Raw genomic sequence first — 26880 nt, 5'->3', positions numbered from 1 at the left:
ACTGCTGGCTCATGGTCATCCTGTTGTCCACTAGGACCCCCAGGTCCCTTTCCCCTACGCTGGTCTCCAACAGGTCTGCCCCCAACTTGTACTGGTACATGGGGTTGTTCTTGCCCAGATGCAGGACTCTACACTTGCCCTTGTTATATTTCATTAAATTTCTCCCCGCCCAACTCTCCAGCCTGTCCAGGTCTCTCTGAATGGCTGCGCAGCCTTCCGGTGTGTCAGCCACTCCTCCCAGTTTTGTGTCATCAGCGAACTTGCTGACAGTGCACTCTATTCCCTCATCCAAGTCATTAATGAATATATTGAATAGAACTGGTCCCAGTACCGACCCTTGAGGGACTCTGCTAGACACAGGCCTCCAACTGGACTCTGTCCCATTGACCACCACTCTCTGGCTTCTTTCCTTCAGCCAGTTCACAATCCACCTCACTACCCGATCATCCAGACCACACTTCTTCAGTTTCGCTGCGAGGATGCTGTGGGAGACCGTGTCAAACGCTTTACTGAAATCGAGATAGACCACATCCACAGCTTTACCATCATCTATCCACCGGGTTATGTCCTCATAAAAGGCTATCAAGTTGGTTAAGCATGACTTTCCCTTGGTGAAGCCATGCTGAGTGCCCCTAATGATCCCCCTATCCTTGATGTGCCTAGAGACAGCACCAAGGACAAGTTGTTCCATCACCTTTCCAGGGATGGAGGTGAGGCTGACCGGTCTATAGTTACCCGGGTCCTCCTTCTTGCCCTTTTTGAAGACTGGAGTGACATTCGCTTTCCTCCAGTCCTCAGGCACCTCTCCCGTTGCCCACGACTTAGCAAAGATGATGGAGAGTGGCCTAGCAATGACTTCTGCCAGCTCCCTCAGCACCTGCGGGTGCATCCCATCAGGGCCCATGGATTTATGGACATCCGGGTTGCTTAACTGGTCCCTGACCCAGCCCTCATCAACCAAGACAGATTCCTCCTCGATCCTGACTTCTTCTGTGGCCTCAGGGGTCCGGGGCTCCTCAGGACAGCCTCCAGCAGTATAGACAGAGGCAAAGAAGGCATTCAGTAACTCCGCCTTCTTTTTATCCTCTGTCTCCAGGGCCCCCACCTCATTCATCAGTGGGCCTACATTGCCTCTAGTGTTGGCTTTACCTGCAATGTATTTGAAGAAGCCCTTTCTGTTGTCCTTGACCTCTCTTGCAAGGTTTAATTCCAAGGAGGCCTTAGCTTTCCTAGTTGCCTCCCTACATCCTCTGACAACAGACTTATATTCCTCCCAAGTAGCCAGCCCCTCCTTCCATGATCCGTACACCCTCTTCCACTTGAGTTTGCCCAGCAGTTCCCTGTTTAACCATGCAGGTCTCCTGGTACCCTTTCTTGACTTCCTGCCTGCTGGGATGCTCTGATCTTGAGCTCGGAAGAAGCAGTCCTTGAATGCTAACCAACTATCTTGGGCCCCCTTACCTTCTAGTACCCTGTCCCATGGGATTTCCCCTAGCAATTGCTTGAAAAGGCCAAAGTTGGCCCTCCTGAAGTCCAGGGTTGTGATTCTGCTAGCTATTCTGTTCCTGCCACATGAGATCCTGAACTCTACCATCTCATGGTCGCTACAACCAAGGCTGCCCTCAACCTTCACCTCTTCAACCAGACCCTCCTTGTTAGTAAGGATAAGATCCAGCAGCGCTCCTCTCCTGGTTGGCTCATCCACCATTTGCATCAGAAAGTTATCATCAACGCACTGGAGGAACCTCCTGGACTGAGGATGGCTGGCTGAGTAGGCCTCCCAGCAAATATCAGGGTAGTTGAAATCCCCCATGACAATCAGACCCTGTAATTGCGAGACTGCTCTCAGCTGCCTGCAGAAGGCCTCATCACCCTCCAGCTGGAAGTTCAGCTGGCTGAGGAGAACTGAGATATGTGAGAAAGCAGCTACAGTTGCCATCAGACAGTGCAGTATGATAGTAGAATTGAAGGTGGGTCTGAGGTTGTTTTTGTTTTGTTTCTTTCTGAAGAAAGAAAAGTGGCCGGTTTATGCAGGTATTTAGTATCTAACATCTGGCAGAACATGGAGAGTTGGTCTACATGGAAAGTTTCTGGTTGCTAGTGTTTTTTTTAAGTCCACTTAACCTTGATGACTTCTCTTTTGATATGACTATGCAAGCTTATCTTGTTTGAGCATAGGTTGTTGAAGACTTTCATTTGAAAAAATTGGAATTAGTTATAAATATCTAAAGACAACACTGGGAGCTCTGGACAACACTCGGTGATTATTTCCATTATTTCTGTTCTAACATCTTCATTTGGTCAGGGAGAGGCCTATAATGTGTGTACACAAGATCACAGGACGGCTGAGTAGCCTGCAGAACAGTAAAAAAAAGTGACAAGGAAAAGATCACTAAGGCCATAGGAGAAGGACAGTGGGTGTGTGCAACACTTTCTAGTCCTATTTAAGACTTGACAATATTTCTGCAAGTGTGTTTTGCGTGTTGCTGAATTATCTAAGACCTGGTGATAAAAAGTACAGAATGTGGATGAAGCAGAAAGATTTATGGTGTATTTCCCCAGACTTTTCACCACAGAGTTAGCTTTTCTTTCTTTCCTACTGCAGGCATCACTTTTTTATAAAATAGCTTGCCTGCACAGCATATGGAAAGTTGCTTTGTTAGTTTTCCTTGTCTCAGCAAGTTGGCTGAAATGCTCTTCACTTACATAATGCTTTCCCTGTATTCAGGATCATAATGTGGTATATTATGGGGACAGAGCAGAGGCTGTAACTGTTTCTGCAGAAAATGTGAGTAAAATGAGTTAAGATCATAATATTGTCAGTCATGTGGGTGGCATAAAGCCATTCTCACACAACTACTTCATTGTGCATGAGGTCTGCCTGTGAGACCAAGGCTATAAAGGGGTGGCATCTTATTTCACTGACAAACCATATAAGGTGCTTGGCATCCTAAAAGTGGTGAGAATCGTGTTTAGGACAAAATATCTTTGATTCATTGATCTTTCCTAGCCCGTGAAAACCTGGCAGACGTGGAAGTACAAATGAATTACAATGCAATATCTGTCTTGCCGCTTTCCATGTGATGGTGACTGCACTGAGCTGAGGACATTCTGGCACTGCGTTATTCAGCTTCCTGCCGCTTGTGGCAGGGCATTGTTGGAAGGCACCCTTATGGAACAGAGCTCTGTAGAATACACTGTAAAACTGGGTGGGAAAAGGGAACTGCTCGGGAAAGGTCTGTTCGTGCTCGCAGGCAGACGAGGCACTTGGTGAGCTTTCATTTCAGCACAGCCATTGGGCTCGTCCTCCCTTGGGGCAGGGGCTCAGGAGCAGTCTCCAGCTTTTGAATAAAATCAGCAATGTGTTGCAAATACCTCCACAGGCTTGCCAGTCCTTCTTGACTGGACCATGGAACAACAGATAGACACATTTCAGATAGTTGCAATCGAACAGGGACATACACAATCCTTTTCCTTAACCTATGTCATTGTTGGTATGAACCACCAATTCAACAGATGAAAAAGGTAACAGCTTGAGCTGATGACCATATTACAGGACATTATTTTCTTCAGAAGTTAAGTGAATACAATAATTTTTTGTTTCTGCAAAAGTAAAAATAGTTTCTGTACTTACTCCATATTTAAACATACAGCTTATTATTCCATTTCCACTCAAGTCAGGAGATCCCTTGTTTTGTATATGAGAGTATGTTTTTCAGGACTTACAAAGCTGCTGTGAAAATTTGTCACAGATGCAAAATAAATTTCACCTGCCTTTTCCTTTCTTAATGTTATATTCAGAGCATTGTTGTGGCAGTAGAGAGAGGTAAGATTACATTGAAGGATTTTTTATTTGCAGTTGAATTGCAATTAGGAATCCAGTATTTAGGAATTAGGAACTTAGAAGAAGCTCTGTAGGGCAGTCAGCCTGCATGCCAGATTTGTTTCTGGAATAAATCAGATTTGAGGTTTGTATACCGAACCATTACTGAGGTGGTATGTTCATTACATGGGGAAGAAACAAGAGAGAAGAAATGCAACTTTTTACAAAGTGAAATCTCTGTACTATTATCAGTCTGATCATTTTCACACTCATCCTCACAGAATTATTAACTTTTTTTCCTGCTTTTTTCCTGATACTTCCCCTGGCAAATACTAGCAAAGAATATCTCACTGTCATAGAAAATGTTTCCCATTTTCGCTAGTAAAGGGGCTAATTTCAGAGTACAGTAGACTATCCCCATCTTCTACAAAGGAAAGGCATTGACCAGAGCAGCAGCCACTTGCCGGGTCCTCTGTGATCTTGATGTGTTTTGAGTCTTCACCCTGTTTCATGTTCTTAACTCGTGTTGCATCTTAATGCAGTTTGCAGGCTTTTTGGCGCAGATGCTATTGTTATTACTATTGGTGAAGATAGTTTTTCACAAGCGTGCATTCACAGGAGCTGGATTTTTTTCCCAGTGAAAGGAACTTTGAAAAGGGTGGGTTCTAGGAATATGGCACTTGCTTCCTAAAGATGAGGCCCAAAATTCAGTGTGAGGCTAAGAAAATCAGAACAGGATGGGGGAAAAACGCTTCCAGTAACAGCAGTGGGAGTTGTCCTCTGGGACTGACTCTGGCTCATATACCCATCGTAACTGAGTGGATGCTTTGGGATGAATTTGTAAGACTGATCGAAGGATAATCTCAAGTAGCTATAATTTGCATTTGTTTTGTTGCTACATGCGAAGTACGGGGGCTTTTCCAGCCACTTGAGAAGAACATAAAATTCCTCCATCAGCGTTAGCCCTCCGAAGGGCATGATCAGAGCGCGAGATTTATGGAGCACTGGAAATAGCTTTGCACCAGTCAGCACTCCCGATCCCACACCCCTCCAGGAGCCAACAGCAACATGTTTCTTCCAAGTGATCTCACTCGCTGCTGGGTGGCATTAACAGGAGTTTCCAAGCCCCTGCCTGGTGCCATTACCAGTGCTGTTCACTTATCACCCCTTGTTTTTCTAACAGGTTTTGGGACTTCATTTCCTACTTATCTGGCAGCCCAACAACTTAGCAAGACTTGGAAGGTGGGGGAACTGATGGTGAGAGGGAACCAAATATGGAATTGGGTTGGTTTGGAATTTTTTTTGCTGTTAATCCAAAGAATCCATGGAGGAAGAGATTGGAGATAGTTCCTGCTTTTTTGTAATGTATTGTCCGGAAAGAAGTGGTAGAGTCCTCTGGGCTTCTGAAATCAGTCCCAAAGGTGTTCTGAATTGGGTGCAACTGCTTTGTATGAAATCTTATACAGTACTTCTGTGTAGGGCAGTACAAACCTAGCACTGTAATACAAACCACATGGCCTGTCATGAAATATAAAAGGTTACTCTGTTTGCATATGTATGATAGCACTGAGATAGCAGCCAGGATGTCAAGGAGAGTGTAGTTTTAAAAATACAAACAAAAGCTCCTAGCTTCATTACGAAGCGGTAAGCATTTTTGTGTTTGTGTGGTGCATCCTCTTTGTTTGTTTTCTTTTTCTTTTTTAATTCTGAAAAAAAAATCTGACAATACTTTTTATTTAAAATAAACTGATTTTGAGGCTACATCCAAACAGTTCATCTAGTACTTCTCACTCCTCTATAAAGGCTGACTGCAGATGCAGGTTATGCCTGGACAGGACCACAGAGTTGGAAAAAATCTGCTATAAGCCTGTGAGGTCTAAATAGTGCAAGAAACAGGACAATTCAAAACTGCTAACCGTAGCTGGTTCTGACATCATTACCTTAGCCATGCAGATCTGGTCCCACAGCTGAGTCACTCAATAATATGTGGGTAAAAGTCTGCTGTGCTCCTTTCAACTCAGTGCTATTTAAGTACCTTTGGGGTTGCAGTGTCCTGGAGAGGAATCTTGTTGTGTTCCACGTGGGGTAAGCATCATCCTAAGCAGCAATGGTCACTGTGTTCTTGGGAGCAGGGAATAAAAGAGAAGATTACTGAAAAATCTGAAACATGGAGAAAAGTCTAGATGTTCTCATTTCAGGAATGAGCATGTTTCTTCTGAGTTTATAAAATTCAATATATATTTTGCTTAAGAATTTTTGCTGGGGGTTGGGGAAAGGGGTGTGTGTGAGTCTGATGTGAAAGGTGTTTGTCTGGAGAGTCAAAATCTTATGTTTAATTGTTTTGAAAATTGGAAGCAAAGTTTTAAACTATGCAAAACTGGAAGGATGTGAGCACGAGCTGGATAGGCTGGCTGTGACCTAAGCTGTGGAAAAGCCAGGCAGCCACATTGTTCATTGCCTGGAATTTGAGTCTCATTTTCATATGGAGCTCCAGATTCTGTCTGCGGCAGTAATCTTGCCTGGAAATCACAAATGTTTGGACCACAGTCACTGTGGGAGACCAAAGATAAAAGGAAGGTGTTTTTTTTTTGTCTTTAGTTACAAGAGGGAGGAGATGGAAGTAGAGGGGTGGAGAGAGGGGCATAAGCAAAGGGAATAGCTTACTGTTGCCTTGATACTTGCAGCAGCCTTTCCTTTTGCTGAACAGGAGTTATAATTTAATAATAATTGGTAACAGACAGTTGGTGTGCTTGATCTCAGACTCTTCAGAGCTGGATTCCTACTTCAGATGTATGGGTGTTTATGTGCTTTTTCCCACTACAATGTTTGGTTTTATAAGCCCAGCACACTTTTATGTGCATGTATAAATAGCTTGTGTTGAAATACACATACAAACACTATATGGTTAAAATGCTGGGCAGACTTGGTCTGGAGACAGGCAGGAGAGACAGTTGTGATGGGAGGTATTTGGATCACTTGCAATGTTGATATAAAAAAAAATTACAGTGATACCAGAGATATTCTAGCCATATTGTGGATAGGTGTTTCAGTAGGGTGTCAAAGGGAATGTGAATGGGGTTGTTTATGAGATGGCGAGGCAGTTGTGGTGATGCATGTTGAATAAGGTGTCAGTTGGGATGTATACATATGCCCAAGCCAGTCTTACCTTGCTGAAGGTATGAGGCTTGTCCCTGCAGTACTTTTTAGTGCAGGCTGCAGTGTGAAGTTGGTTGTACCTGAGGCTGGGATGTGGTCTTCTTTCCCCTCCCTCTGAGGTACAGGATCTCCCGGCCGCACCCTGTCCTTATGTGCCCACAGCCTGTGCCTTCATGCGTGCAGCCATCCTCACCACAGCACTCAGCTGGAAGAGGGGGAGAGCGGGGATGGAGGGCAGGCGGGAGCAAAGCCCTGGGAGCACCCCGCCAGCCCTCCAGCGGGGACGGGGAAGGTGCAAGGTGCTGTAGGGTCGGGCGCAGGCACGGGGCTAGTGCCGCTGGCAGTGGGGCTGGGAACCCACCCTGTTCTGGTGCAGAGTCCTGCTGGGACACCAGCACGTCTCCAGTGCCGGGAGTGCAGAGAGGTTTGTGGGGTGGCACAAGCCTTTCTTCTTCCGCCAGCCAAAGAGCAGCCCTGCTCCTGAGAGCCAGCAGCACCACAGCAACGTGAAGCGCAGCACACATTTCCAGTGAAATTTAAAAAAAGGCAGCCAATGACATCTTTTCTGCCATCTCTATCTTGCTGCAAGCTGTGAACAGCACTAACGCTCCGGCGTGCTGAACAGGCGATACTGAAAAGGCAGGGGAAAGGGGAAGCATTTGGTTCCAGTATAAGTAGTATATTTATGTTTTCAATTAAGGCTTATTTTTAAAAACCTTTGTTTTTCAAATTAAGTGAGTTCACATGCTGCGTTAAACATTTCCTTACCTCACATGCACTATGATACAGGAGCCGCTCCCTGCAGCGTGGAGGTGGCGGCAGCGCAAATAGGAACGTGGTGAGAAAAGCCCTGGGGCACAGCGGGGACGTGCTCTCCCAGCAGACGGTGTTGAAGCTGCCGCACTACCTTGGTGCTGGTGGCCCTCTTCTTATCTAACCATGCCATAGGTCACTGTCCTGTCATGGCTTTGTAGGTCCGCTGTAAAAGAACGAAAACCGGAGGCCAGATCCTGTTGTGTGTCTGTCTCCTGTTAGACAGGGTGAGGAGAGGCAGGCTGAGGAGCACTGGGATTACAGAGTTAGGCTTCCTAACCGAGTCACTTATTCACAGTGACAGCTTTGACACCAGAAGAGAGACACTGCCTGTGCCACCTTTGAAGAAGGATTAGACATGGCTTCTTACTCTCTTGTCAGATCACAGATGGGGCCCACATAGGGAGAAAAGTGTCTGGTCTCTAATTGGGAGCTCTCTGTGAACCTGAGGTGGGGAAAAAAAGGGCATTTGTCTTTTCCAAACAAGTCCTCAGCTTGTGCTTCATTGCCAGGAATGAACCTTGTCCTGAAATACTGCCCTTCGGTCTCTACGCCTTTCTGATCACAGAGAGCAGCAGGGATGCCCTCCGCTCTGCTTGGACTTTCATAAGCAGCATGTTTGGTGATTCCCGGGCTTCTGTATGCTTATGTAGGAAAGAGCCTCCATGCTGGCTGTGAAGAAGCATGTGCTTTATTTGGAGGTGGAAGTGGAGTCCTGTGTTTACGTGGGAGCTGGAGAAGAGGGATCTGATCAGGTTGCTCTTAAGCAAGGCTGTGGTACTACAGGAACTTTTCAACAGTAAGGTTCAATTGTGTTACGTAGAACTGTACAAATGCTAAAACAGGAGCATGCGGTTGGAGGGGAAGGGAAAGGACGGAAAGGAAGTACATGCCCATAAATCACATTTATCAGGGTGAGAAGGTTCAAGCCTGCACCTATTGCTGATGGGGGCTTGCACAGCTGTGGGAGCACGCTGCCTGACCTGCTGTCACACTTGCGCAGCTGGAGGTTCAAACGCTGCCAGTTGTCCCACAGTCTGCTGTTGACCAAAAAAACAGATTTTTTTTTTTAAAAGCTTGATTGTACAACACGTTTCTTTTCTGTTACTAACTGGAGGCAGTTGCTGCATGAGCGCTACCCACAGCACTCCATCAGTGCTGTTCAGTGGAGGAAGGAGAGACAGGGCTTGCAAGTCCTTCTCTGCTGTCGCCAGCACCCCTCATAGTGCACAATTGCTCTATCTGTGCAGAAATACAAATCAGAAGGTGTAAAATGAATTAAGGAAGTAGGATGTTGCTACCAATGTTACCAGACTCTAAAGTCTTGTATTCTGCTAAAATTAGATTTTAATTTGCTTTTTAATGATCAGTTCATACTCTGGGTTTTAAAGTGTTTAGACCTCTGCGTAGTTCTCCTCAAAATTACAATTACCTCCTGATAAAAATTATTTTATTAGCCAGCCCATTATTACCTTAGGGTTTCCTGAATGACCATGCTACATTTTGCTGGCTTGTTAGTGGTTTAAGATACTTACACTGTGGGATGCACGGAGGGAAAGAAGGTTGTCCGAGGTGGCAGGAGTTGGCATGGGGCTGCCTGTACAATCAATGATGTCCAATGCAGAGCATGATGAGGCTCAGTGAAATCAACCCACCTCGGGTCTATCTAGCCCTATGCCCACTGAACAGCAGTTCCTCCCAGTACTCAAAATAAAATGCAGTAAGGCTGCCAAAAGTAATTTTTTAAATTTGAAGTGTTATCATAATTTTGACTGTAGCTCTGGAAAATGAAGCGTTTGATACTGAGAAAGAGCATTGCGCTGTAAGAAACAGCATTAATTGAACCTTGACACGATGAGGGTCTCAGCCATTAAAGATGCCTGCTGCTGTGACGCTGTATCTGGCCCATGGTTTCTTTGGCCCTGCAGTGTTGTCAGAACGAGTGCTATGAGACCTGAGAGATAACTTAGGCTGTGAAAAGTTAGACAGCTTCTTTGCTCAGTCTCCTGAGAAACCCTTGGCATATGCTATAATCGCAATTACAGAATCCTTGTCAGAATGATGAATCCATTCTGCTTGCGTCCAGTAGGTTTTTGGCTATTGAGTAGATTTTTTCAGATTGCCGAACTGATACTCTGTCAGCACAGTTGTAGCACACATGGCTGTTTCATTGCTCCTTCTGAGCTGCTTCAGCATTCCTGACCATCTTACTTGGGTAAATGTTCATGAAACCAAATTCACATGATAAAGCACACATATACTGTGGCATAAAAGATAGGAATGCCCATTTGAAGTTCAGACTATACAGAATGAAAACTCACTAATGCAGCCTGGCTCGTGTGTTAGAGTAACTGTTTCAGCAAAGATAGAGGGAAAAAATTAGATCATTAAACACACTGTAAAATCAACAATTCTTAAGCTGTAATTCTTCCATGTTAAGCAATTGTAAAACCTGGTTTTTAGTCCAAATATTGCCCTATAACATGTGGCATTGTTCCTTAATTATCTAGAAAAATGATCTAATATTTGAATCCAATTTACGTGTAGATAGGAAGAGACTGGAGATAAATGCTTTCAGATGGAACAGAACAGCATTCCGGTGCTCTGGAGATACCAGCTTCCTTCTTGTTAATTAAGACTAATCTGTAGTAGCATAGCTTGCTTATTCGAAAAAGTCTCTGTGCATTTTTTCCTCTGCAAATTAGACTGGAGTCTAGCCTCTGAGACTCTTTAATTAACATTTAAGATTCAAGTTGTTCAAATAATTTTTTTCAATAGAGTCTGAACCCATGTTTTATAAAGATCACAGATTCCTCCTACCTTTATTAAAGGTTCCATTTTGTTGGACAATAGCTCTTGCTGTATTTCAAATTACTCCATTTTCTAAGATCTCTAAGTATGTTGCTTTTGTTCAGAGATTTAGATTCGTTGTCTCATGGCGCCTTTTAAATTGGATCCAGCTATTAGCAAAATGTACTCATTTTCCCTGAAGCTACTATCCCATTCTGCAGACCAAAGGCTTAGTAAACTCTAGGGTTTTTTTTTCTCTCTTTAATACAGACATGGTTTAAATTACTTGCTTTCTAAATCTTATTTGTAGACCTCAGAAGTAAAATATTTTTTTTTGCTTGCATACATATGATTGAGAACCTTAGCAAGCTAAATCATTACAGTATAACATATAAAGCTTTCTGTGAGGATGTTTGTTTTAGACTTGTCTGATCATTTGTGTGGGGCAGGGAAGAATACTATGGGTTAGGCAAAGTAATTTCTCACTTGGATCAGAAAAAAAAATTTACTGCTTTAATTTAAGACCTGTTCAAAAGAGTTTAAAAATATTGTTTCTCAGATATGTCACTTGGAGCTTTTCTTTTGAAAGTCAAGCCACGTATTTTATGCCTTAGATGGGTTTAGTCAGTCAGCTTCAAGCACCATTTCCCAAAAGGTTTTGGCCCAAGCTGCTAAAACAAAGGGCCTGTCTTAGAAGTGGATTATTAGTATATTATATATAAGTATTTATTTCACTTAAATAATCTCTCACAACAGCTTGCATTCTCTGAAAACAGACTAAGACAGCATAGTTTTGGTTTCTCAACATCTTCCATTGCACTGTCAAAACACAGGTAATGTTTGATTTGCAAATAATATTGTGCAATACCATGTATTTTTCTTAAAATGAAATTAAAAGATAATATGAGACCACTGGAATTATTTGTGTAAGCCGCTGCTCCTAAATTTGGGACTCTCTGCTATCTGACAGTAGCATCCCTTCAAGACATTTCATCTAGGTGCTAGCCAATACGTAGATCTTGATGTGGCTGACATTTATGAAAATGTAAGAGCTGGTTTCCAAATGTACCCAAGACAGTGAGTGTCTCAGTGTCTTCCTGCTACCAAACTGTGCCTCAGAAATACACTGCTAATATGGGTATTGTCTTGCAAAACTCACAGTAACAATCTTTGTTTAACCTAAAAAGCTATTAGTGGAGATGTCCACACCAGCTGCAAAAGCGGAGCAGGAGGAATGAACAGTTTCCAGGAGATGAGGATCCATCCATGAGGAACCTGAGGTCCCAGGAGACCTCCATCACTCCCCCGGCCACCTCTCCCCATCCTCAGGAGTACCAGCCATCAGTCATGGGCTCAGAAGGACACTCTCAGCCCAGAATTGGAGGCTGAGAAAATAAATTGCGTTTCCAACTTTGACACGTGTGTCCTGCAGCTGCCAAACCAGTAAGAGTGTGGGTGGGTGGGTGGGTGGGCGGTTACAGGTGCTGCTTCAGATCCAGACAAAGTCCTGTGTGCTCTCTGCCAGCAGTATCAGGAAGGATTGCTGTAAATTACTTTTCAAGTTTAGAGCATATTGTTTATGGTGTAACCAGCCAAAACAACATATGGTGTGCATCTCTGAACCATGCAGAAAAGCACAGAGAAACGTGCAGAGAGAAAATTGGGAGAGGACTAATGAATTCTTATTTTTGCCACTGAGTATTTGCTCCTGGGAGGAATAGAAAAACAAAGAAGAGCATATACAGGATGCGGTATGGTTAGCTCAGTCCTACCACAAGCTACTTAGTTTTCAAAATTTCCTTTCAAGACTGGTTTTTTAAAAGTGCCTGTTCACATGACTCATTCGTTAGGCTGTGAAGCTGTGGGGCCCATTTTACTTTTCCTGCTGTAAGCATTGGATGAGACATTGGGAACTGGATTTTTTTTTTCCATCCCTCTCTTATGTGAATAAAACTCTCATGTTTGTGCTATCAGCCTAGGGTGTGGATTATACTAGAAAAATTACTTCTGTATAGTGCGTGTATCTGAGAAATGACTGCATTTGCTTTAGCTGCAGTTCATGTTACGTGGCCGTCTGCACGCCACGCTGCATGGGGGGCGTGGGGGCAGGAGAGTCACCAATGTACACGTTCAGTCCAAGTGGTAGTGAAGATGTCAGTGCCAGCATTGTGCAGGTCACCCCTTGCCCCTCTTGCTCTCGGTTTCTGAGCTCAGCGTGCTGGGGTCCCATATGAGGCACGGGAGAGCCGGCGAGGCCGACCACCCTCCTGGCTTCAGAGGCACTTTGGCAGCAATGGGTTCTCCTGCAGTTTGCTCTGCCGCGAGAGCATGTGGGGCTTTTTGGAAAACAGGAGGCAAATGTGTGATCCGAGGATGAGAGACGTGCTTCTCCTGCCCCAACTGGCCGAGCACCAGCGTTTCAGATCTGGAAATGTGCCAGGGTTTGTGCTCACCCTGGGAAAGAGAGAAAAAGTGAAAGAGAGAAAGGAAAGTGTGTGCTGTCCCAGATCTCACTCGACAAATAAATATTTTTCTTTTAAACCACTTGAAAGGAGGTTGCCAAGAACAGGAACACTATGGAGGAAGGAACAACTAAGGGAACAGGCACAGCTTAATTGTTCCGTGTTTTCTAAAGCTGTTGGGATGCAGATGAGCAGGCCGTGATACAAATATAAGGCAGATATACACGACATCAATATGCGAGGAAGCAGGACCACAGGAACACCTGTTCTGATCTTCATGCAGCTATTATGGTCGCACCAGGATAGGCGTACTGAGGACGAGCTGGCTTGTGCGCTATGCGAGCCAGGTCCCTGTTTCTTATCAGAAGTACTCAGAAATCTAGGCCCTTAAGTCTTATGACCTCCTCCTTTAGGGTGAATAAATATTTTAATAACTGCAGGTGAAAAACAGAGCTTCACCAGGAGGCATGAAGAGAGCCCCATCCCAGAATACTTTATAATCTTCTCTTGAAATATTCTCACTGAAGGCACAATGTGAGATCTTGAGCAGACACAGAAACTGGACTTCATTGCTTACCTTTTGGGTAAGTGCTGTAACTGCTGGACCATGAGGTAGAAGAGCAGTGATCACAGGAGAGGACCTGTGTTTTTCCTCCTTGTGTTTCTCATACATGCTATGAGAATACATAAGGAATTTTTAAAAAAAATGTATGACAGAAGGTGCAGAATAAAGTGTACCGGATGAAGATATACAGCCTCTTAAATGTGTTCATATTCTGTTTGGTTAACTCACCCTACAGAGAGGTTAATTTTTGAGCCTTGAAGGTTTGGTTCAGTCATGGAGCTGCTCAGTGCTATGGGAAATGCCCTGTAACAAAGCTGGATTGCCTGGGAAGATTTACTGGTGAAATGTTTAGTGTCCCCAAGGAGAAGCAGCAGCTGGGTACAGTTTTGCAAGTCTACATTATGGATATGGGCATCTACAGCAAAGGGAGTTGAATCTTGGAAAGCTATTTACTTTTGCAGATTTAGCTCTGGTTCCACTTGCAGTAATCTTAACAGATGTTATTTTGTCAGCAAAAAGCTTTAAGAGACAGCTTTCATTCCCTGTCATGCATAGCACTGTAACTGTGCAGTATCTTACATCCTGTGAGTGCAAACTCCACTCAGCCTCAAAACCCCTGAGCATTTTATTTCATTCATAAGCTGTGTTCAAACTATTTCATAAAAGAGGTCAGATGCAAAGAGATATCAAGTACCCAGAAAGGACTCTTCCAGGACCCGTGAGCATTTATCGCTTGTTAATTATGCTAATGGCACTAACACGTAATTACATAAGTCTGTGAAATTTTTTCCTGAGATTTAAAGTTGGCAGGGACTAGAACGACATGGAAAGTGTTTCCAAATACCTTATTTCCAAAAGCAACAATATACTTAAGTGTGACCTTTTTCCCCTCCCTTTCTGGCTTCCATCCTCGATGTTATCAGTAAATCTGTCATTCAGAAAAAGGTTCATGTTCAGTTACTTGATCTGAGCACAATTTGGACTCAGTTTAGAAAAATATTAGAACTGCTAACATTTGCTATGAAAGGTGATTGCTATTGGGTGCCCTGTCTTTTGAAAGATGGTAAGAACAAAGGCTGAAACAGAAGGATTGGGAGGGCGGGGGGGGGTTACTGTACTTAACTGTATTCCTTTAGGATCAGTGCTGAGCCACTAATGGAATATAAAATGTTAGGCGGATCACTGCCTACAGCTGAGGAATCCTTGCTAGAGACTAAGATGACACTTATGCCACAAGAATGGTTAAGAACAAAGTCAGAAATTTAAAGACAACAACAACAAACTCCACATGTAATTCATGTTCACATTACTGAAATAGAAATATTTTTCAATTGTGATTTTCTTGAAAATTTCTGTACTTTTCATTACAGTATGTTAATAACTGTTTTTGTCAATCTGCATTTGGTAGAACAGCCTGGCTTTTTAAGTGTAGATGGATTTTAAATGCTTTGCAAGGCACTTAAAATCTAGTATTGGCAAAGATACGGTGGCAAAACTGTGTTTCATTTAACTGAAAGCTCCCAGTTTCATGGTTTTGTATCTAACTCTTATCATTTTGGCATGGATTTAATATTGGTACAGAATTGTATTTAAGCCTTTTTATCACTTGGATTATACACTTACATAGTGGAAATTATAAATTGTATCTTGTGGCTCTTCCAGATGTTTGCAGTGCTAATCTCCTCCCCCTCCCCCCTTCTAACAGTATAAAAGAAATAACCTCTAGCCTAACTTAAAGAAAAAAAAAGTCAAGACTGGAAACAGTGGAGGTGAAGATGCTGCAGATCTGTGACTAGATCTGGGTTAGTTCACTAACTTGGAACCAGGAGTTTGTCTTTGGGTGTTTCGGGTTTCCTGCACTTCTGCGCAGGTCACCAACCAGCGTCAAGAGACATCTGCCTGGCTGCTGGCGAAAAAATACCCAACCCACCAAAAAAACCCCAAACCCAACAACAACGACAAAACCAAACTGGTTAGAGATGTATTGTTTATCAACACTGACACAGATACAATATAGTTTCTTTTTTTTACCCCTAATATTTTTTTCTTTTCCCAAAGGTTCGTCATCGATGGTGTGAACTTGTTGTTAAACACAAGTATGTGCCTGGGTACAGAGATGTTGAGAAATTTCTCAGAGAAGATCAGGTCAGTTACATTTAATTAGCATTTTCAAAATAATCAGCTCTTTGACACCCTTAGCGTGAAACTGAAAAAATGATTTTAATGTATTTTCTTGCCATGGTTTGTCGAAAACTTAAATGTTTATTCAGTTTTTGCCTTTTTTTTCCCCTTAAACATTGTAGTTTGAGGAAGCCACCTAGGGGTAATCAACCCCACCTAAGCATGCTAATCTTCTGGTAAGTGTTGAAATAGGATGTATTCCCTCTTCTCCTTCCGTTTTATGCAAGCCAGAGGTAGCAATGATTCTAGGAAGATGCTTCTCAGCATTGGTTCCTTTTGCAGGATGACAAAGGCAAGTCTAGCTGTGAATGTTACTGCATGTAGATTTCAACTAGGTGCAAAGCAGTCAGTGCTGTGGTGACTTCAGTTTTCAAGACGATGTCCAGAAGGAGAAGCACAGCGCAAAGATGTACATCCAGAGAATGCAGGACTGTCCACAATTAGGGAAATGCTACCAGAAGATTTTTAAGGTCTTAAAAGGCTGGCCATACATGATGTCTTTACTATGGCTTTTTATTTAGGCTGTTATGAAGTTAGAATTCTAATTGTACCTCTTCTTTGTTCTTTCTGTTTCACTTTTATTTGTTTTTATTCACTAGGAACTCTATAAAATCAAGACATTTGCTGCCTAGGACGACTTATATATTTTAAATGTATGTAAAAAATAGAAAACGTTGCAAGATACGTCAAAGTCTAGGCAAGATATTAATATCTTTACCTTTTATGTTGGCAATGAACAAAGCCATTTACGGCCAATGAGGTTTTAGTGCTTTCAGGCAAATACATTTTGTCACAACAGCACAATAAAGTTGTTGCAGTCTCTCCTGCTCTTTCTTCCAGCTCTGAAGTATACTGTCTATTTATATCTCAGCCAATAAACAGGCCCCAGACTTCCTGGCAAGCTCTTAGGTTTTTTTGGTTGTTAGTTTTGGTTTTTGTTTTTGTTTTTGTTTTTTTTAAAAGGCATAAACCAATATTATTCGTGAAAATAAGGAGTTATATATATTGTGTGTATTTTAATCCTGTGAAAGGGTGGAGATAACCACCAGCAGAAGCCTGAGGCGCAGGAAATCCTTGAGTTCGTAAAACCAAACGTATTGAATTGCATTATGTTTGGAACAGATATTATGCCAAATAAAGATTAACATATTCTGCAGTGCAGGGAAATAATTTTTGCAGCTTTTTTTAATGTAGTCTTCAATATCTTTCATTTACTCCAGCACTGCGTACAGTTTATGGCAAAGCAGCTTCTGGAGTGATTACAACTTAAATCAGAGCAGTTGCATGTCCTTACTGATCATGAAAGACTTGGCTTTTTTTAAAGTCTGGGAAAAATGCAAATGTGACTGTTTAAATCCTTTTCAGGACTACAAAAACCCAGTGTGTTTATTGCATGTTAATGTTTAGGCTTGGGGGAAAATTATTAACACTAGGTAGAGAAGGTAATTCCTATTTGTAACAGAATTCCAACATTTTGAAATTCTCTGTGAAAGCAACTGGAGCCCAGCTCCAAGTCTGCGTGTGTGCCTGGTGTGGCTGCCAGACCCTGGTGCAGCTGCACACCCTGGAAATCTGAGTTCTTGGGTCTCAGGATGGAAGAGAGCACCCTTTGGGGATTGGGAAGGAGTCTGGCAGGTTTCTGCCACTCTGAGACTTTTTCCTTTAATTTCAGTCTTTGTTAAACTTTAAATTTCCCTTTTTGTTGAAGCTAATTTTTTTTAAGGCTTACCAGCCAATGCTAGAAATTGTGAGGAATAGTATTAAAAATTGTGTTTTTTCAATGCTATCCAATTTTTTCCTGCCCTGCAACTGTCCAAACATAAGTACAACTGTAAAAGTCAGTGTGCTATGTGCTAATATTTTGTCATGTGTATAATCCTGTTTTGATAAGCGCAGCTTAACACTTGCTGAATTCCTAGAATTAGGTGAAAAAAATGCCAACGTGTTTCCCATTAAGTTAGTCAGTGCTTTGCTATCTGCCATCGAAGGAGCCCAGATCTCACGCCCAGGTGCCCTGTTACCCTTCTTGATAGCTGCTATGTCCAGAATGAGCAGTTAGGAAAAGCCTGCCTTCTTACCAAACCAGAATTTGTGCATGTTCAGCCGTATCTCAGATGTAAAGAGAAGAGTCTGAATCACAGACCTGACCGCATTCAGTTGATGTCTAGTTACAGAATTGCCAAATGGGAATTGTAGAGTGGACTGGTGTAAACATCCCAACTGGAAAGAAAATGTGTGTCATGTTGGAGGAAGGACAAGCTGTTTCTTAAGGGGCTTTTGGAAGTATTTCAGGTAGTGGATAAAAGAAAACAGATTTCAACTTGAAAAGTGGCAAGAAAAAATGGAGTGAGAAAGCATTTTCTTGTCACGACATAACATACACCTCATATTAATATTCTCTTCTTACGCACTCAGTGCAACGTATAGACAACCATCCTTAGGCTAAAGAGATCGAGAGAAAACTCCTTTCTGGGGGGAAGGGTAGGTGTTATAGAGTATTTGGTATATTCTGTGTTTTGCTTGTCTGTTTTGTTTTGTTTTGAATTAAATGAGTACTAGGAGGTCAATGGAATGAAAGCCAGCTAATAGTCGTTACCAGTGATAGGATGCCTGTGTGTTATGTTCCTCTTTCAGGCAATGGGTGTGTATCTCTATGGTGAATTAATGGTGAATGAAGATGTGAAACAACAAGAACTTGCACATAAATGCTTTGCTGCACAACGAGAACATATGGATGCATCCTCAGCCAAAGTGGTGGCAGAGATGTTATTCTGAAAAGGTGATTTTTCTTTTTAAATTAAGCACCCTGATTTTGCCTTATATAGAAAGAATACACAGAGCTAGCTAAACGTAGTAAACTTTGGCATACCATACAGCTTGTGGCTGCTTAGCTCAAGAAGTAACTCTTGTTAAATATCTCACTTTTTTTTTTCTTTTTTAAAGCCCAGCTGCTGGAGCAGTGAGTTAGATACATGTAGGCACTAGCTGAAGAGTGTGGAGCATGGCTTTGTTGTAAACTTTGTAATGGACTCTACAAGAGGCATCTATAAGTCGGAATGGCCAGAGAAGGCCAGGCTCTGCCTGCAGTTGTTTCCCATTCTGTATGCTTAACGCTGCTTACAGAAATTGCAGTTGTGCAGGGAGCATTTCTGTTTAACGAAGTTGACTTGATAGGCAGCACAGTCTTTGAAAACAATCTGAGCCCACATTGGAAGTACAAAGCTGTGCACTTGGATGCAAATCTGAATCATGTGAGAACAAGCTGATAATTCAAATGTTTTTGTGTTAAGTGTAGTGAGACCTTTGAAGACCGATTGTGAGGTAAGAAGAGTAGCCTTAACATGAAGAAGCTGCTTAATATCATACATAATCTAGCTTGTTCCTGAAATTAATGCGGAGGAATCACCAGAGAAAAAGCAGAATTGCAAAAAAATATTCACGAAATAAAGATTGCTGCGGGCTATAAACCGGTAATTTGCAAAGGTATTCTCCATTTCTCAGTCTACTTGAGTAGCCAGAGGAAACCTTACAGTGTTTGTACATGCATGTTTAACACATAGCCAATTAGGATTGGTATGAAGGTCTCTTCCAGTGCAGCATACCTCAGATTTTTGCTTAATGATATAACTCATCTGACAGACTGATTGCCTTGGTTGTTCACATAACTTTACAGTTGATTTGTGGTATCAAAATTCAGGCATCTAATTTAGCAACATCATCATTTTCTAATTGGTACCGAGTAGAAATCTTAATTTTCTCCTGTTCAGGCCTGTACATGTAGCAGTACTTGATAGCAAGTTCCACTTGAGTTTGTGTTTACTTTATTTATATGAAATACAGCAGATAGATAGATACCATGAAAGCAAATTTGTTTATGAACAGCCATGCTATTCTTCTGTATAGACAAGAACTGTGCCTGCCAAGAAAGCTTTATGGGAAAAGTGGATTAGACTGTAGAGCGCCAGGATATCAGTTATGGGGTAGGTTTGCCTTCTAAACCAGGTAGGGCTAAGAGACTTGCTTATGTGCTCCCAGTTATCGAGGACCCACAGGAATTTGAGTTACATTCAACAATTTTTAATCTGCTAGATGCCTTCAAGTGTCTGGAGGCCAGAAACATGGAGATGCAGTTTGTTCTTGGTACTACTGTACTAGGAACTGTCTTCCTATAATTCCTTCAATAATAAAATAAAAATCAACATTTCTACAAGCTTCTGGTGGTAAGTATCTAACACAGGAAAATTACATGGTACGTATGTGTTAGCAATAGTCTAGAATTGCCCATTTGACTTTTCAGACAGACTAGAAGTGCATGGTGAGCTATAATATAAAATCTAAAGATACTGTTATGAGAATAACACTCTGTGTGACTGCACAGCTTGCTTTTAATGTTGTGGCTGTTTGGGTTCCTGGCATGATGATTTGTGACTTAAGATTAAAATCACATTGCCAGGGATTACCACGCAGCCATGACCACAGCTGCTAGTATGAAACTCACCATAACTATTCGATCCGTGCACAGCGTGGAATCCTCTCTGTCCATTAAACAAAAAAAAAGAGGAAAGCAGCAGACGCGTCGCGGAAGAACCTCATCTGATAATTAGCTATACCGAGATGGAGACCTCTCTGGCGAGGTGCAGAGCTTAGCTGATTGGTGAACAGTGATTGTTTCCCTCTTTGTTCACAGTGGCTAAGTTCTGCACCTGAAGAGAAGGGGAGAGGAGACTCTGCACGGGGCAGAGCGTTTGCTGGCTGAGGTACCTTGCTGCTGAATGGGCAGATTTACCATGAATGCACATGTGAGATGCAGTGTATCGAGGATAAGAGGCAGAGGTGACTTGTGGAGGACCAAAGACTCTTGGTTTTAGTTGAGAATAAACAGTGCTCCTTAAATTCTTGGTCTGACTTCAAAAGCAAGGCATTGCCTACAGTAATTTGGTTACCATGCTTTTCTAAAGGTCAGAGGAAATAGATGTTAGTGACTTTAAACTGGAATTGTCTGTAAAGCTTTGTTTTGTAGTCTTGTCTTTAATAGATGCTGTCATGATCTCTCTGCAGTTGCAGCTTAGCACTGTGTATCGTTTGCAGGCAATGGTTGTTTCCGACTGGAGCTGCCACTTACGGCTGCTGCTGTTGTTCCAGGCTGTCGATGGACCCGTCCTCCAGTGCCTACTGAGCTGATATCAGTTCTGATTTTACACACTGGCTCAGTTCAGCAGGAACAGGAGTCGAGCCCTAGAGCAAAAAAAAAGATGTACCTTTTCTAAGAGCCTTTGAGCAATGTTGTTACTGTTTTCTCTCAAAAACCAAGTCAGTATACATTACGATGTCGTGATGTTAAACACTAAATGCCTTAAGGTGGGAAAGCTACCTCAGTACTGTTGAGAGAACTGTTGGCTTAAGACGAGAAGGTATGTGGATATGTAGCACGTCACACAGTATTGCTCTGGTGACTGACCTCCAGCATTATTTTCAGAGTAACCTGCTAATAACCACAAGAATGCGCTTGCACTGTGGATCTTCCCTGTCTTCTCCAGACATTGTTGTGGTAGCTGTAGAAATCTGAAGAGATCATTGTTAACTCTGTAACCACAGTTATGCTCTACCAGTAACCTAAAAAATAACTCCATTTGGAAAGCTGGGGCAATCAAGAATGCACAGATACTCCTTTATCGTGACATAGTAATAACTTTTACTGCTGTTTCCGTTGCAGGAAAGATCACAGAGAAACTCTTTTAATATATCTCCTGCTAAGTCCTGATGGTACTAGGATTTCATTGACCCAAGACATCAAAGGAAGGATTATGTGACTGCTAAAACAATCAGCTGACAGAAATATTTACCTCTCAGTATTTATGTCTTCCAGAGGCTCACTGTAATGAAGAACACTTAAAAATGCACACACACAAAACAAACCACACATACACACACACATGCGTGTACGTTACCGTGGCTCTAGGTAGTTCTTTAATACAAGAAATTTGGGGGTTATCCTTGCTTTTTGGCGATACAACCATTCCAGTTTGCAGAGGGCAAGGACTCTTGATTTGAATGATTTTATGCAGTTTAGTAATTTGATCAACATTAGTAATCTCTGAAATTCAATGAAACTGTATTCTGTACTTAAAATTTTGTTGGTAACTTCTATGCCAAATTAAAAAGCCAATATAAAATTAGCGGGAGCTGGAGTGGGGCTGAGGAGGTTAATTGGAAGCTGAAATAATCTGTGAAAAGGGACCAGCCATCATCCTGGTGATGGGATGGGACTGAGGGAAAAAGCAAAGATCAGCATTCTCTCTACGTCTTGTTTAGGTTAACTTTTACCTAAAATGTCAGACCTTCCGTTTTCTGAAAATATCTTCCATACCCCTGTGCTGCTCCTTTTGCACAGTGATATATCAAATGTAGCCCTTCTTTCCTAGGAACGTACTGCTCCACTGATCAGAAGACATCTTAATTGTTCCTTTCAGAAAGTAGGAATTTAAAACACAAAAATTTGTGAACATATTTACTTTGTACACTATTGTTTTACATCAAATACTCTTGTAAAAATAAATATTTTTTTCAAGTATGTGTAGTCTCTCTATTGTACAGTGGTTCAACATTAATTTACAAACTTAGGAAGAAGAATGACCCCCCATTTCTGCTTTTGCAGTAGGAGAGAAGCAGCTGAAAGTCATTAGTTAACGGATATTAACAAGAAAAATTAAATGTGGTAATTACTTTTTTTTAAAGTTCTTGTGCTCAGAACCTAAAGAGCCTGCCTCAACCGTGACTTCAGTCCAAAGAGTACAGTTCCTCTATACCTCACTACATTTTCTGACCTCCCCCTTTCCAGATACACAGTGTCAATACCTGAATTATGGGACATAAGCAACTGCTTCCAAATGGAGCAATAGTTAGGAAATTGCCCAAGAACACGCTGAGATACTGCAATGACTTCTAATGTAGTTATGCTCACAGATGTAGTTATTAAGGGATCCCATTCATAAAAGAGCTACGCTTCATTTCACAGGTTTTTCTGCAAAGGTCAGCAAAGGAAACCGGCTTGCTTTTTGCCTTTTCCATTGTGTAAGGAAAAGAACCCAGAACTGGATAAGGCTCTTGCACAAGACACCGAGAAATTAAACACGTTGTAAGCCTGTTCATAGCCAGTACTGTTAAAAACTGCGTGGCAGGTAAGACTTCCCACATGTTTGCAAATATCACCAAATGTTTGTTCTTTCAAAACAACCTGCTTTTCTTACTGTCACAGTTTAAAGCTGGGCCGACTATTAAACCTGTGGCAGATGCTCTCTGTTATCCCCCCCCTCCCCCCAAAGGGAAAGGGAAAAGGGAGAGAGACTTCCGGGTTGGAAAGTTAAAACAGTTTTAATAAACTATAATAATGAAAAAGAGTATAATAATAATAATAGAAATAATCAAATATATACAAATATATATACAAAACCAAGATTGAGCTCCCCTGAAGTCAGCCACGTCACCACCGGCACTGCAGGGCAGGCTCCGGGAAGGCCCAGGCTGGGCCTAGCGACGGTCGAGAGCTGGTTTCAGGGATGCACGGATCGGGATCGGGGGCAGCAGGAAAACGGACAGAGTCCTCTTCGGACACCGGCCATAGCAGAAAGAGCGCGAGACACTCGTGATCCCCCTGCTTTATACTGAGAATGACGTGTATGGGATGGAATACCCTCGTTGGTCAATTTTGGGTCACCTGCCCTGTCTGCTCCCCCCTGCAGCTGCGACCCCCTTCGGCTCTTCACTCGTAAGCAGTGAGGAATTCAGCAGTGACCTTGGTTTCTCTAAGAACAAGTACAGCAAGAGCCTTTCTGCACAACATCCCTACCGGTGCCTCAGCGATAACTACAAACTTCGAGCGTTATCAGTCCTGGAAGCAGACACTGTCTGCAAAACATGCAGTTAGTTTCAGAAAGTGCAGTTACTTAGAGGAGACTTAGCTGAAAGTAAAAAATCACTGAAAGGAAAATTGGCCTGGTTTAGGCCAAACCAGGACACTTACCTTTTTTTTTAATCTTGAGCACAGCAGTTGTTTATTTTGCTTGCTACAGCTGTTCTAGTCTGTCTCAGCAGTATTACCATGAGCATGAACTTGAACACTGATTTCCCTCACAAGAACTTTGTGACCCATCATGCAACTGAGAAAATTAACAGAAAATAAAACACTAGCACCAAATAACCTAAAAAATGGCAAAGAAGTGGCAGCCCTGGCCCTGTATCTGGGCTTGTATGGCCCTTTGTTGCTGATCCAAGCATTGCTAAATAGAGTGAGGCTCCAGGTTAAGAAAGAAGCTAAAGGTGGCTTCAGATAGCTATTGTCACCATAACTTATCAGCAGTAAGAGAGAACAGGAGCCTCCTGTATGTATTATACAGTAGCTCCATTAACATAATATAAGCATCTAAAAAAACTACGTGAGTGAGACAGACAAAGTGTCATTTAATTATTTAAGTTTTTAATAGGCCCTATGAAAGCTTAGCAGGAAAAAATCTTTACTCAAGATTCTCCCAAGGTGAGTGTTTCCATATTAATTTCCCGAGAGGAAAAAGTTATAGATTCTAATTATAGTCAATAAAAGCAAACAACAAAAAAAATCAATTTCCAAACTTATTATAACTATAATCATTACTGGAAGTGATGGTTTATCAAATGATACCCCTATCCAGACTTGAGTGTAAACACACCAAAATCCAGTGAAACTGCCCATTTGTAAAGTTGTTTGTTCTTAAGTATAGTCAGGCATTTGGGGAAAGTGGCAGAAATGTTATGACATTAAATGTCTGTTCAGAGGTGAAAATTAAGACTTCAAGGGTAACATACATTTACATATCAATGTACATGGCTATGGCAAGCACAGGCATTCACGTAGGTGTGTCCTTGCCCTGCTTAGGTTTCACTCTACTTCTGTTTCATAGTCAGCCCCCTCTGAATAAAATAAAGCATTATGTTTGGGGTTTTTTTTTCCTTCCATCCGTAATTCAGTCCTTTCCAAACACAGTGGTAGTTTTACACGGGCTAGCATTAGAAAGCCCAGTGCAGAAGGCTGGACTGTCTCCCACTTATTTAATTAGGCCAGCAGCTGGATAGGATCGCACTGATTCTTTTCTGTACATAGCTTTAAATGTAAAAATGAATCTCAGATTAAGCTAAAACTGTATCAGTATAGTGAGGCAAGGATCACCATTTGTTTTCCTGAGCCGCTTACTGGATCACTTGTTCGGAGTAAAGGCAGACCATGATGAGGTGGTGACCTAGGCAAGTCCCTTGCCCCCTCAGAGGCGATGCATTCCTGGTCATACGCTTTCTGCTACAAACATGTAGTAAAACATACCATTTTGCTGGCAGCAGTTCCTCTGCTTTATGTCTTCAGCTTTGCTGGAAGGTGTTTGCAGCTGCTGCTGGCTCTGTGCTTTCTCCTTTAGGCGGGAATTAGCTGTACCCTGTTGACCATTCCTTGCATATAAGAGGGAAGGGAAAATGGTCTAGCCTGGAAACAACAGGGCTAGCCAAAAAACACAGCCTGAGCATGTGGGCAGCTTGAGGAAACAAGAAGGACTCGAGGCATAAGGAGCCTATATGGCTTTCTGACACAGAAGAAGCACTATGAAAAAGGATATTACAAAAACAAAAGAAAAAAGTTTATAGAGCTAGGCCATGATAATGTATCATGCAGAGTACTGCAGCCAGCCAGTTTATCATCTCCCCCGCTCTATTATAGAAAATTTTAGATGTTCTGTTAAGAGGTTGCAGTTATAGGCTCCTCTGCGTATGTAAGTATGCGGGAGAAAACCATGGCACCTGTGTAAGAATGAACAAGCAGCTAAATTACTGTGTGCCAAAGGCTTTACTAGTTTTGGGTTTCTTCTCTTCCAAGCAGAAACTGGATTGGAAATATCTGGAAAACCCACACCTTTCAGGACTGGGTCGCCCCCAGGCCCCCATACCACGGGCAGGTGGCAGTGGGCGGCCGTGGGTCCTGGACGTGCTTCAGCACTGGTGCCCGAATGCAGTAATTTGCGTGTTAGGGCTTGTCCTGCTGCATGGCACTGCTGCCTCTGCTTCCTGCGTGGAGAGTGAAGAGTTTCCGTGCCTTCATGGGTCTGTCTTTCCATACGCATGATTTAAGAGTAAAGACTAGTTGCATATGAAACATTCAAATTTTACATCTGTAACTTAGTGGTATTTTCCTCTGAGCAAAGCACTCAATACAATAATGTACGTCTATTGTTAAGACTACCAGCTGACATAAACCCACATACTGAGCACAAAACCTTACTCTAATTCACTGCAAACCTTATTCCAGGCCACTAGTTCTTAATATCTAAAAGTAAATTAATATATTTTGTGGTCTTTTAAAACTATAAAACATCTACCTTTGTGCTATAATTCCCAGTATTTGTGAGTCAGGTTTGAGATCCTCTATAACAAACAGGCAAAGATTTTAACAGATATGTAAGTGCATTTCTGTTCTTGGCCCCAATCTTTGATGCCCAGACTAGTAGTCCAAAAAAGGAGTTAATTACAAGAAAGGACAAGGAAGCAACCAAAAAAGAGGAGCCTGACTCATATAGAATTTCACCACAAGTATACTGAATTTAGGCACATACAAATACTGAAGTGCGTGTATGCACTAACATGGATATGTTTCTGTGGACACACCATATTGGAAAAATTATTTTGGAGACTGAGCTTGCTGGCAGGCTGACATTTTTTTGTCCAGTGAAATATGCCTGTGTGTAGAGAAATTGAGACATTTGCACAATGCTTGGGAGATAAACTGCATTTGTCCATTTACTGTGAGTAAAACTGATGGCAGGCATGGTTTCTGCACAAAATTAAGGGCCTGATTCCTGCTGCTTATAGCTGCCAGGAGAAGAACAGGCATTTGTTATAACCATTATTTAAAGGCATGCAGTAATTGCAGTTGTGTGAAGATTTGCTTTTTCATGATAATTTACACATCAGAAAACGGAACTTAATTTTCAGCTGAGCATCACTTTGTTTTAGCACAGTAACCCAAGAGCAGTAATGCCACAGTACTACTATGCAAAAGCCTGTTTTTTGCTTATCGC

General features: G+C 42.2%; 1 protein-coding gene across 5 annotated transcripts in view; it reads left to right on the top strand.

Annotated features, from left to right (window-relative positions):
- The window catches only part of AOPEP (aminopeptidase O (putative)), a 213769-nt gene extending 191464 nt beyond the window's left edge, over positions 1–22305 (top strand). For 2 of the 5 annotated variants that reach the window (XM_068422881.1, XM_068422880.1), the window contains exons 15-17: positions 15668–15754; positions 18425–18569; positions 21504–22305. In XM_068422881.1, the coding sequence (XP_068278982.1) occupies positions 15668–15754; positions 18425–18565 (228 nt within the window). In that variant the 3' untranslated portion in view covers positions 18566–18569; positions 21504–22305. Of the gene's footprint in view, positions 1–15667; positions 15755–15912; positions 15967–16072; positions 16094–18424; positions 18571–21503 lie in introns of those variants that run through there. The other 3 variants (XM_068422883.1, XM_068422884.1, XM_068422882.1) reach the window with 3 other exon arrangements.
- The last annotated feature ends 4575 nt before the right edge of the window (positions 22306–26880 follow it).

The sequence above is a fragment of the Nyctibius grandis genome, chromosome Z (genome assembly GCF_013368605.1).
Source record: "Nyctibius grandis isolate bNycGra1 chromosome Z, bNycGra1.pri, whole genome shotgun sequence".
Classification (NCBI taxonomy): domain Eukaryota; kingdom Metazoa; phylum Chordata; class Aves; order Nyctibiiformes; family Nyctibiidae; genus Nyctibius; species Nyctibius grandis.
The sequence above is the reverse complement of the archived record's forward strand: the minus strand, read 5'-3'. Positions and strand labels throughout refer to the sequence as shown.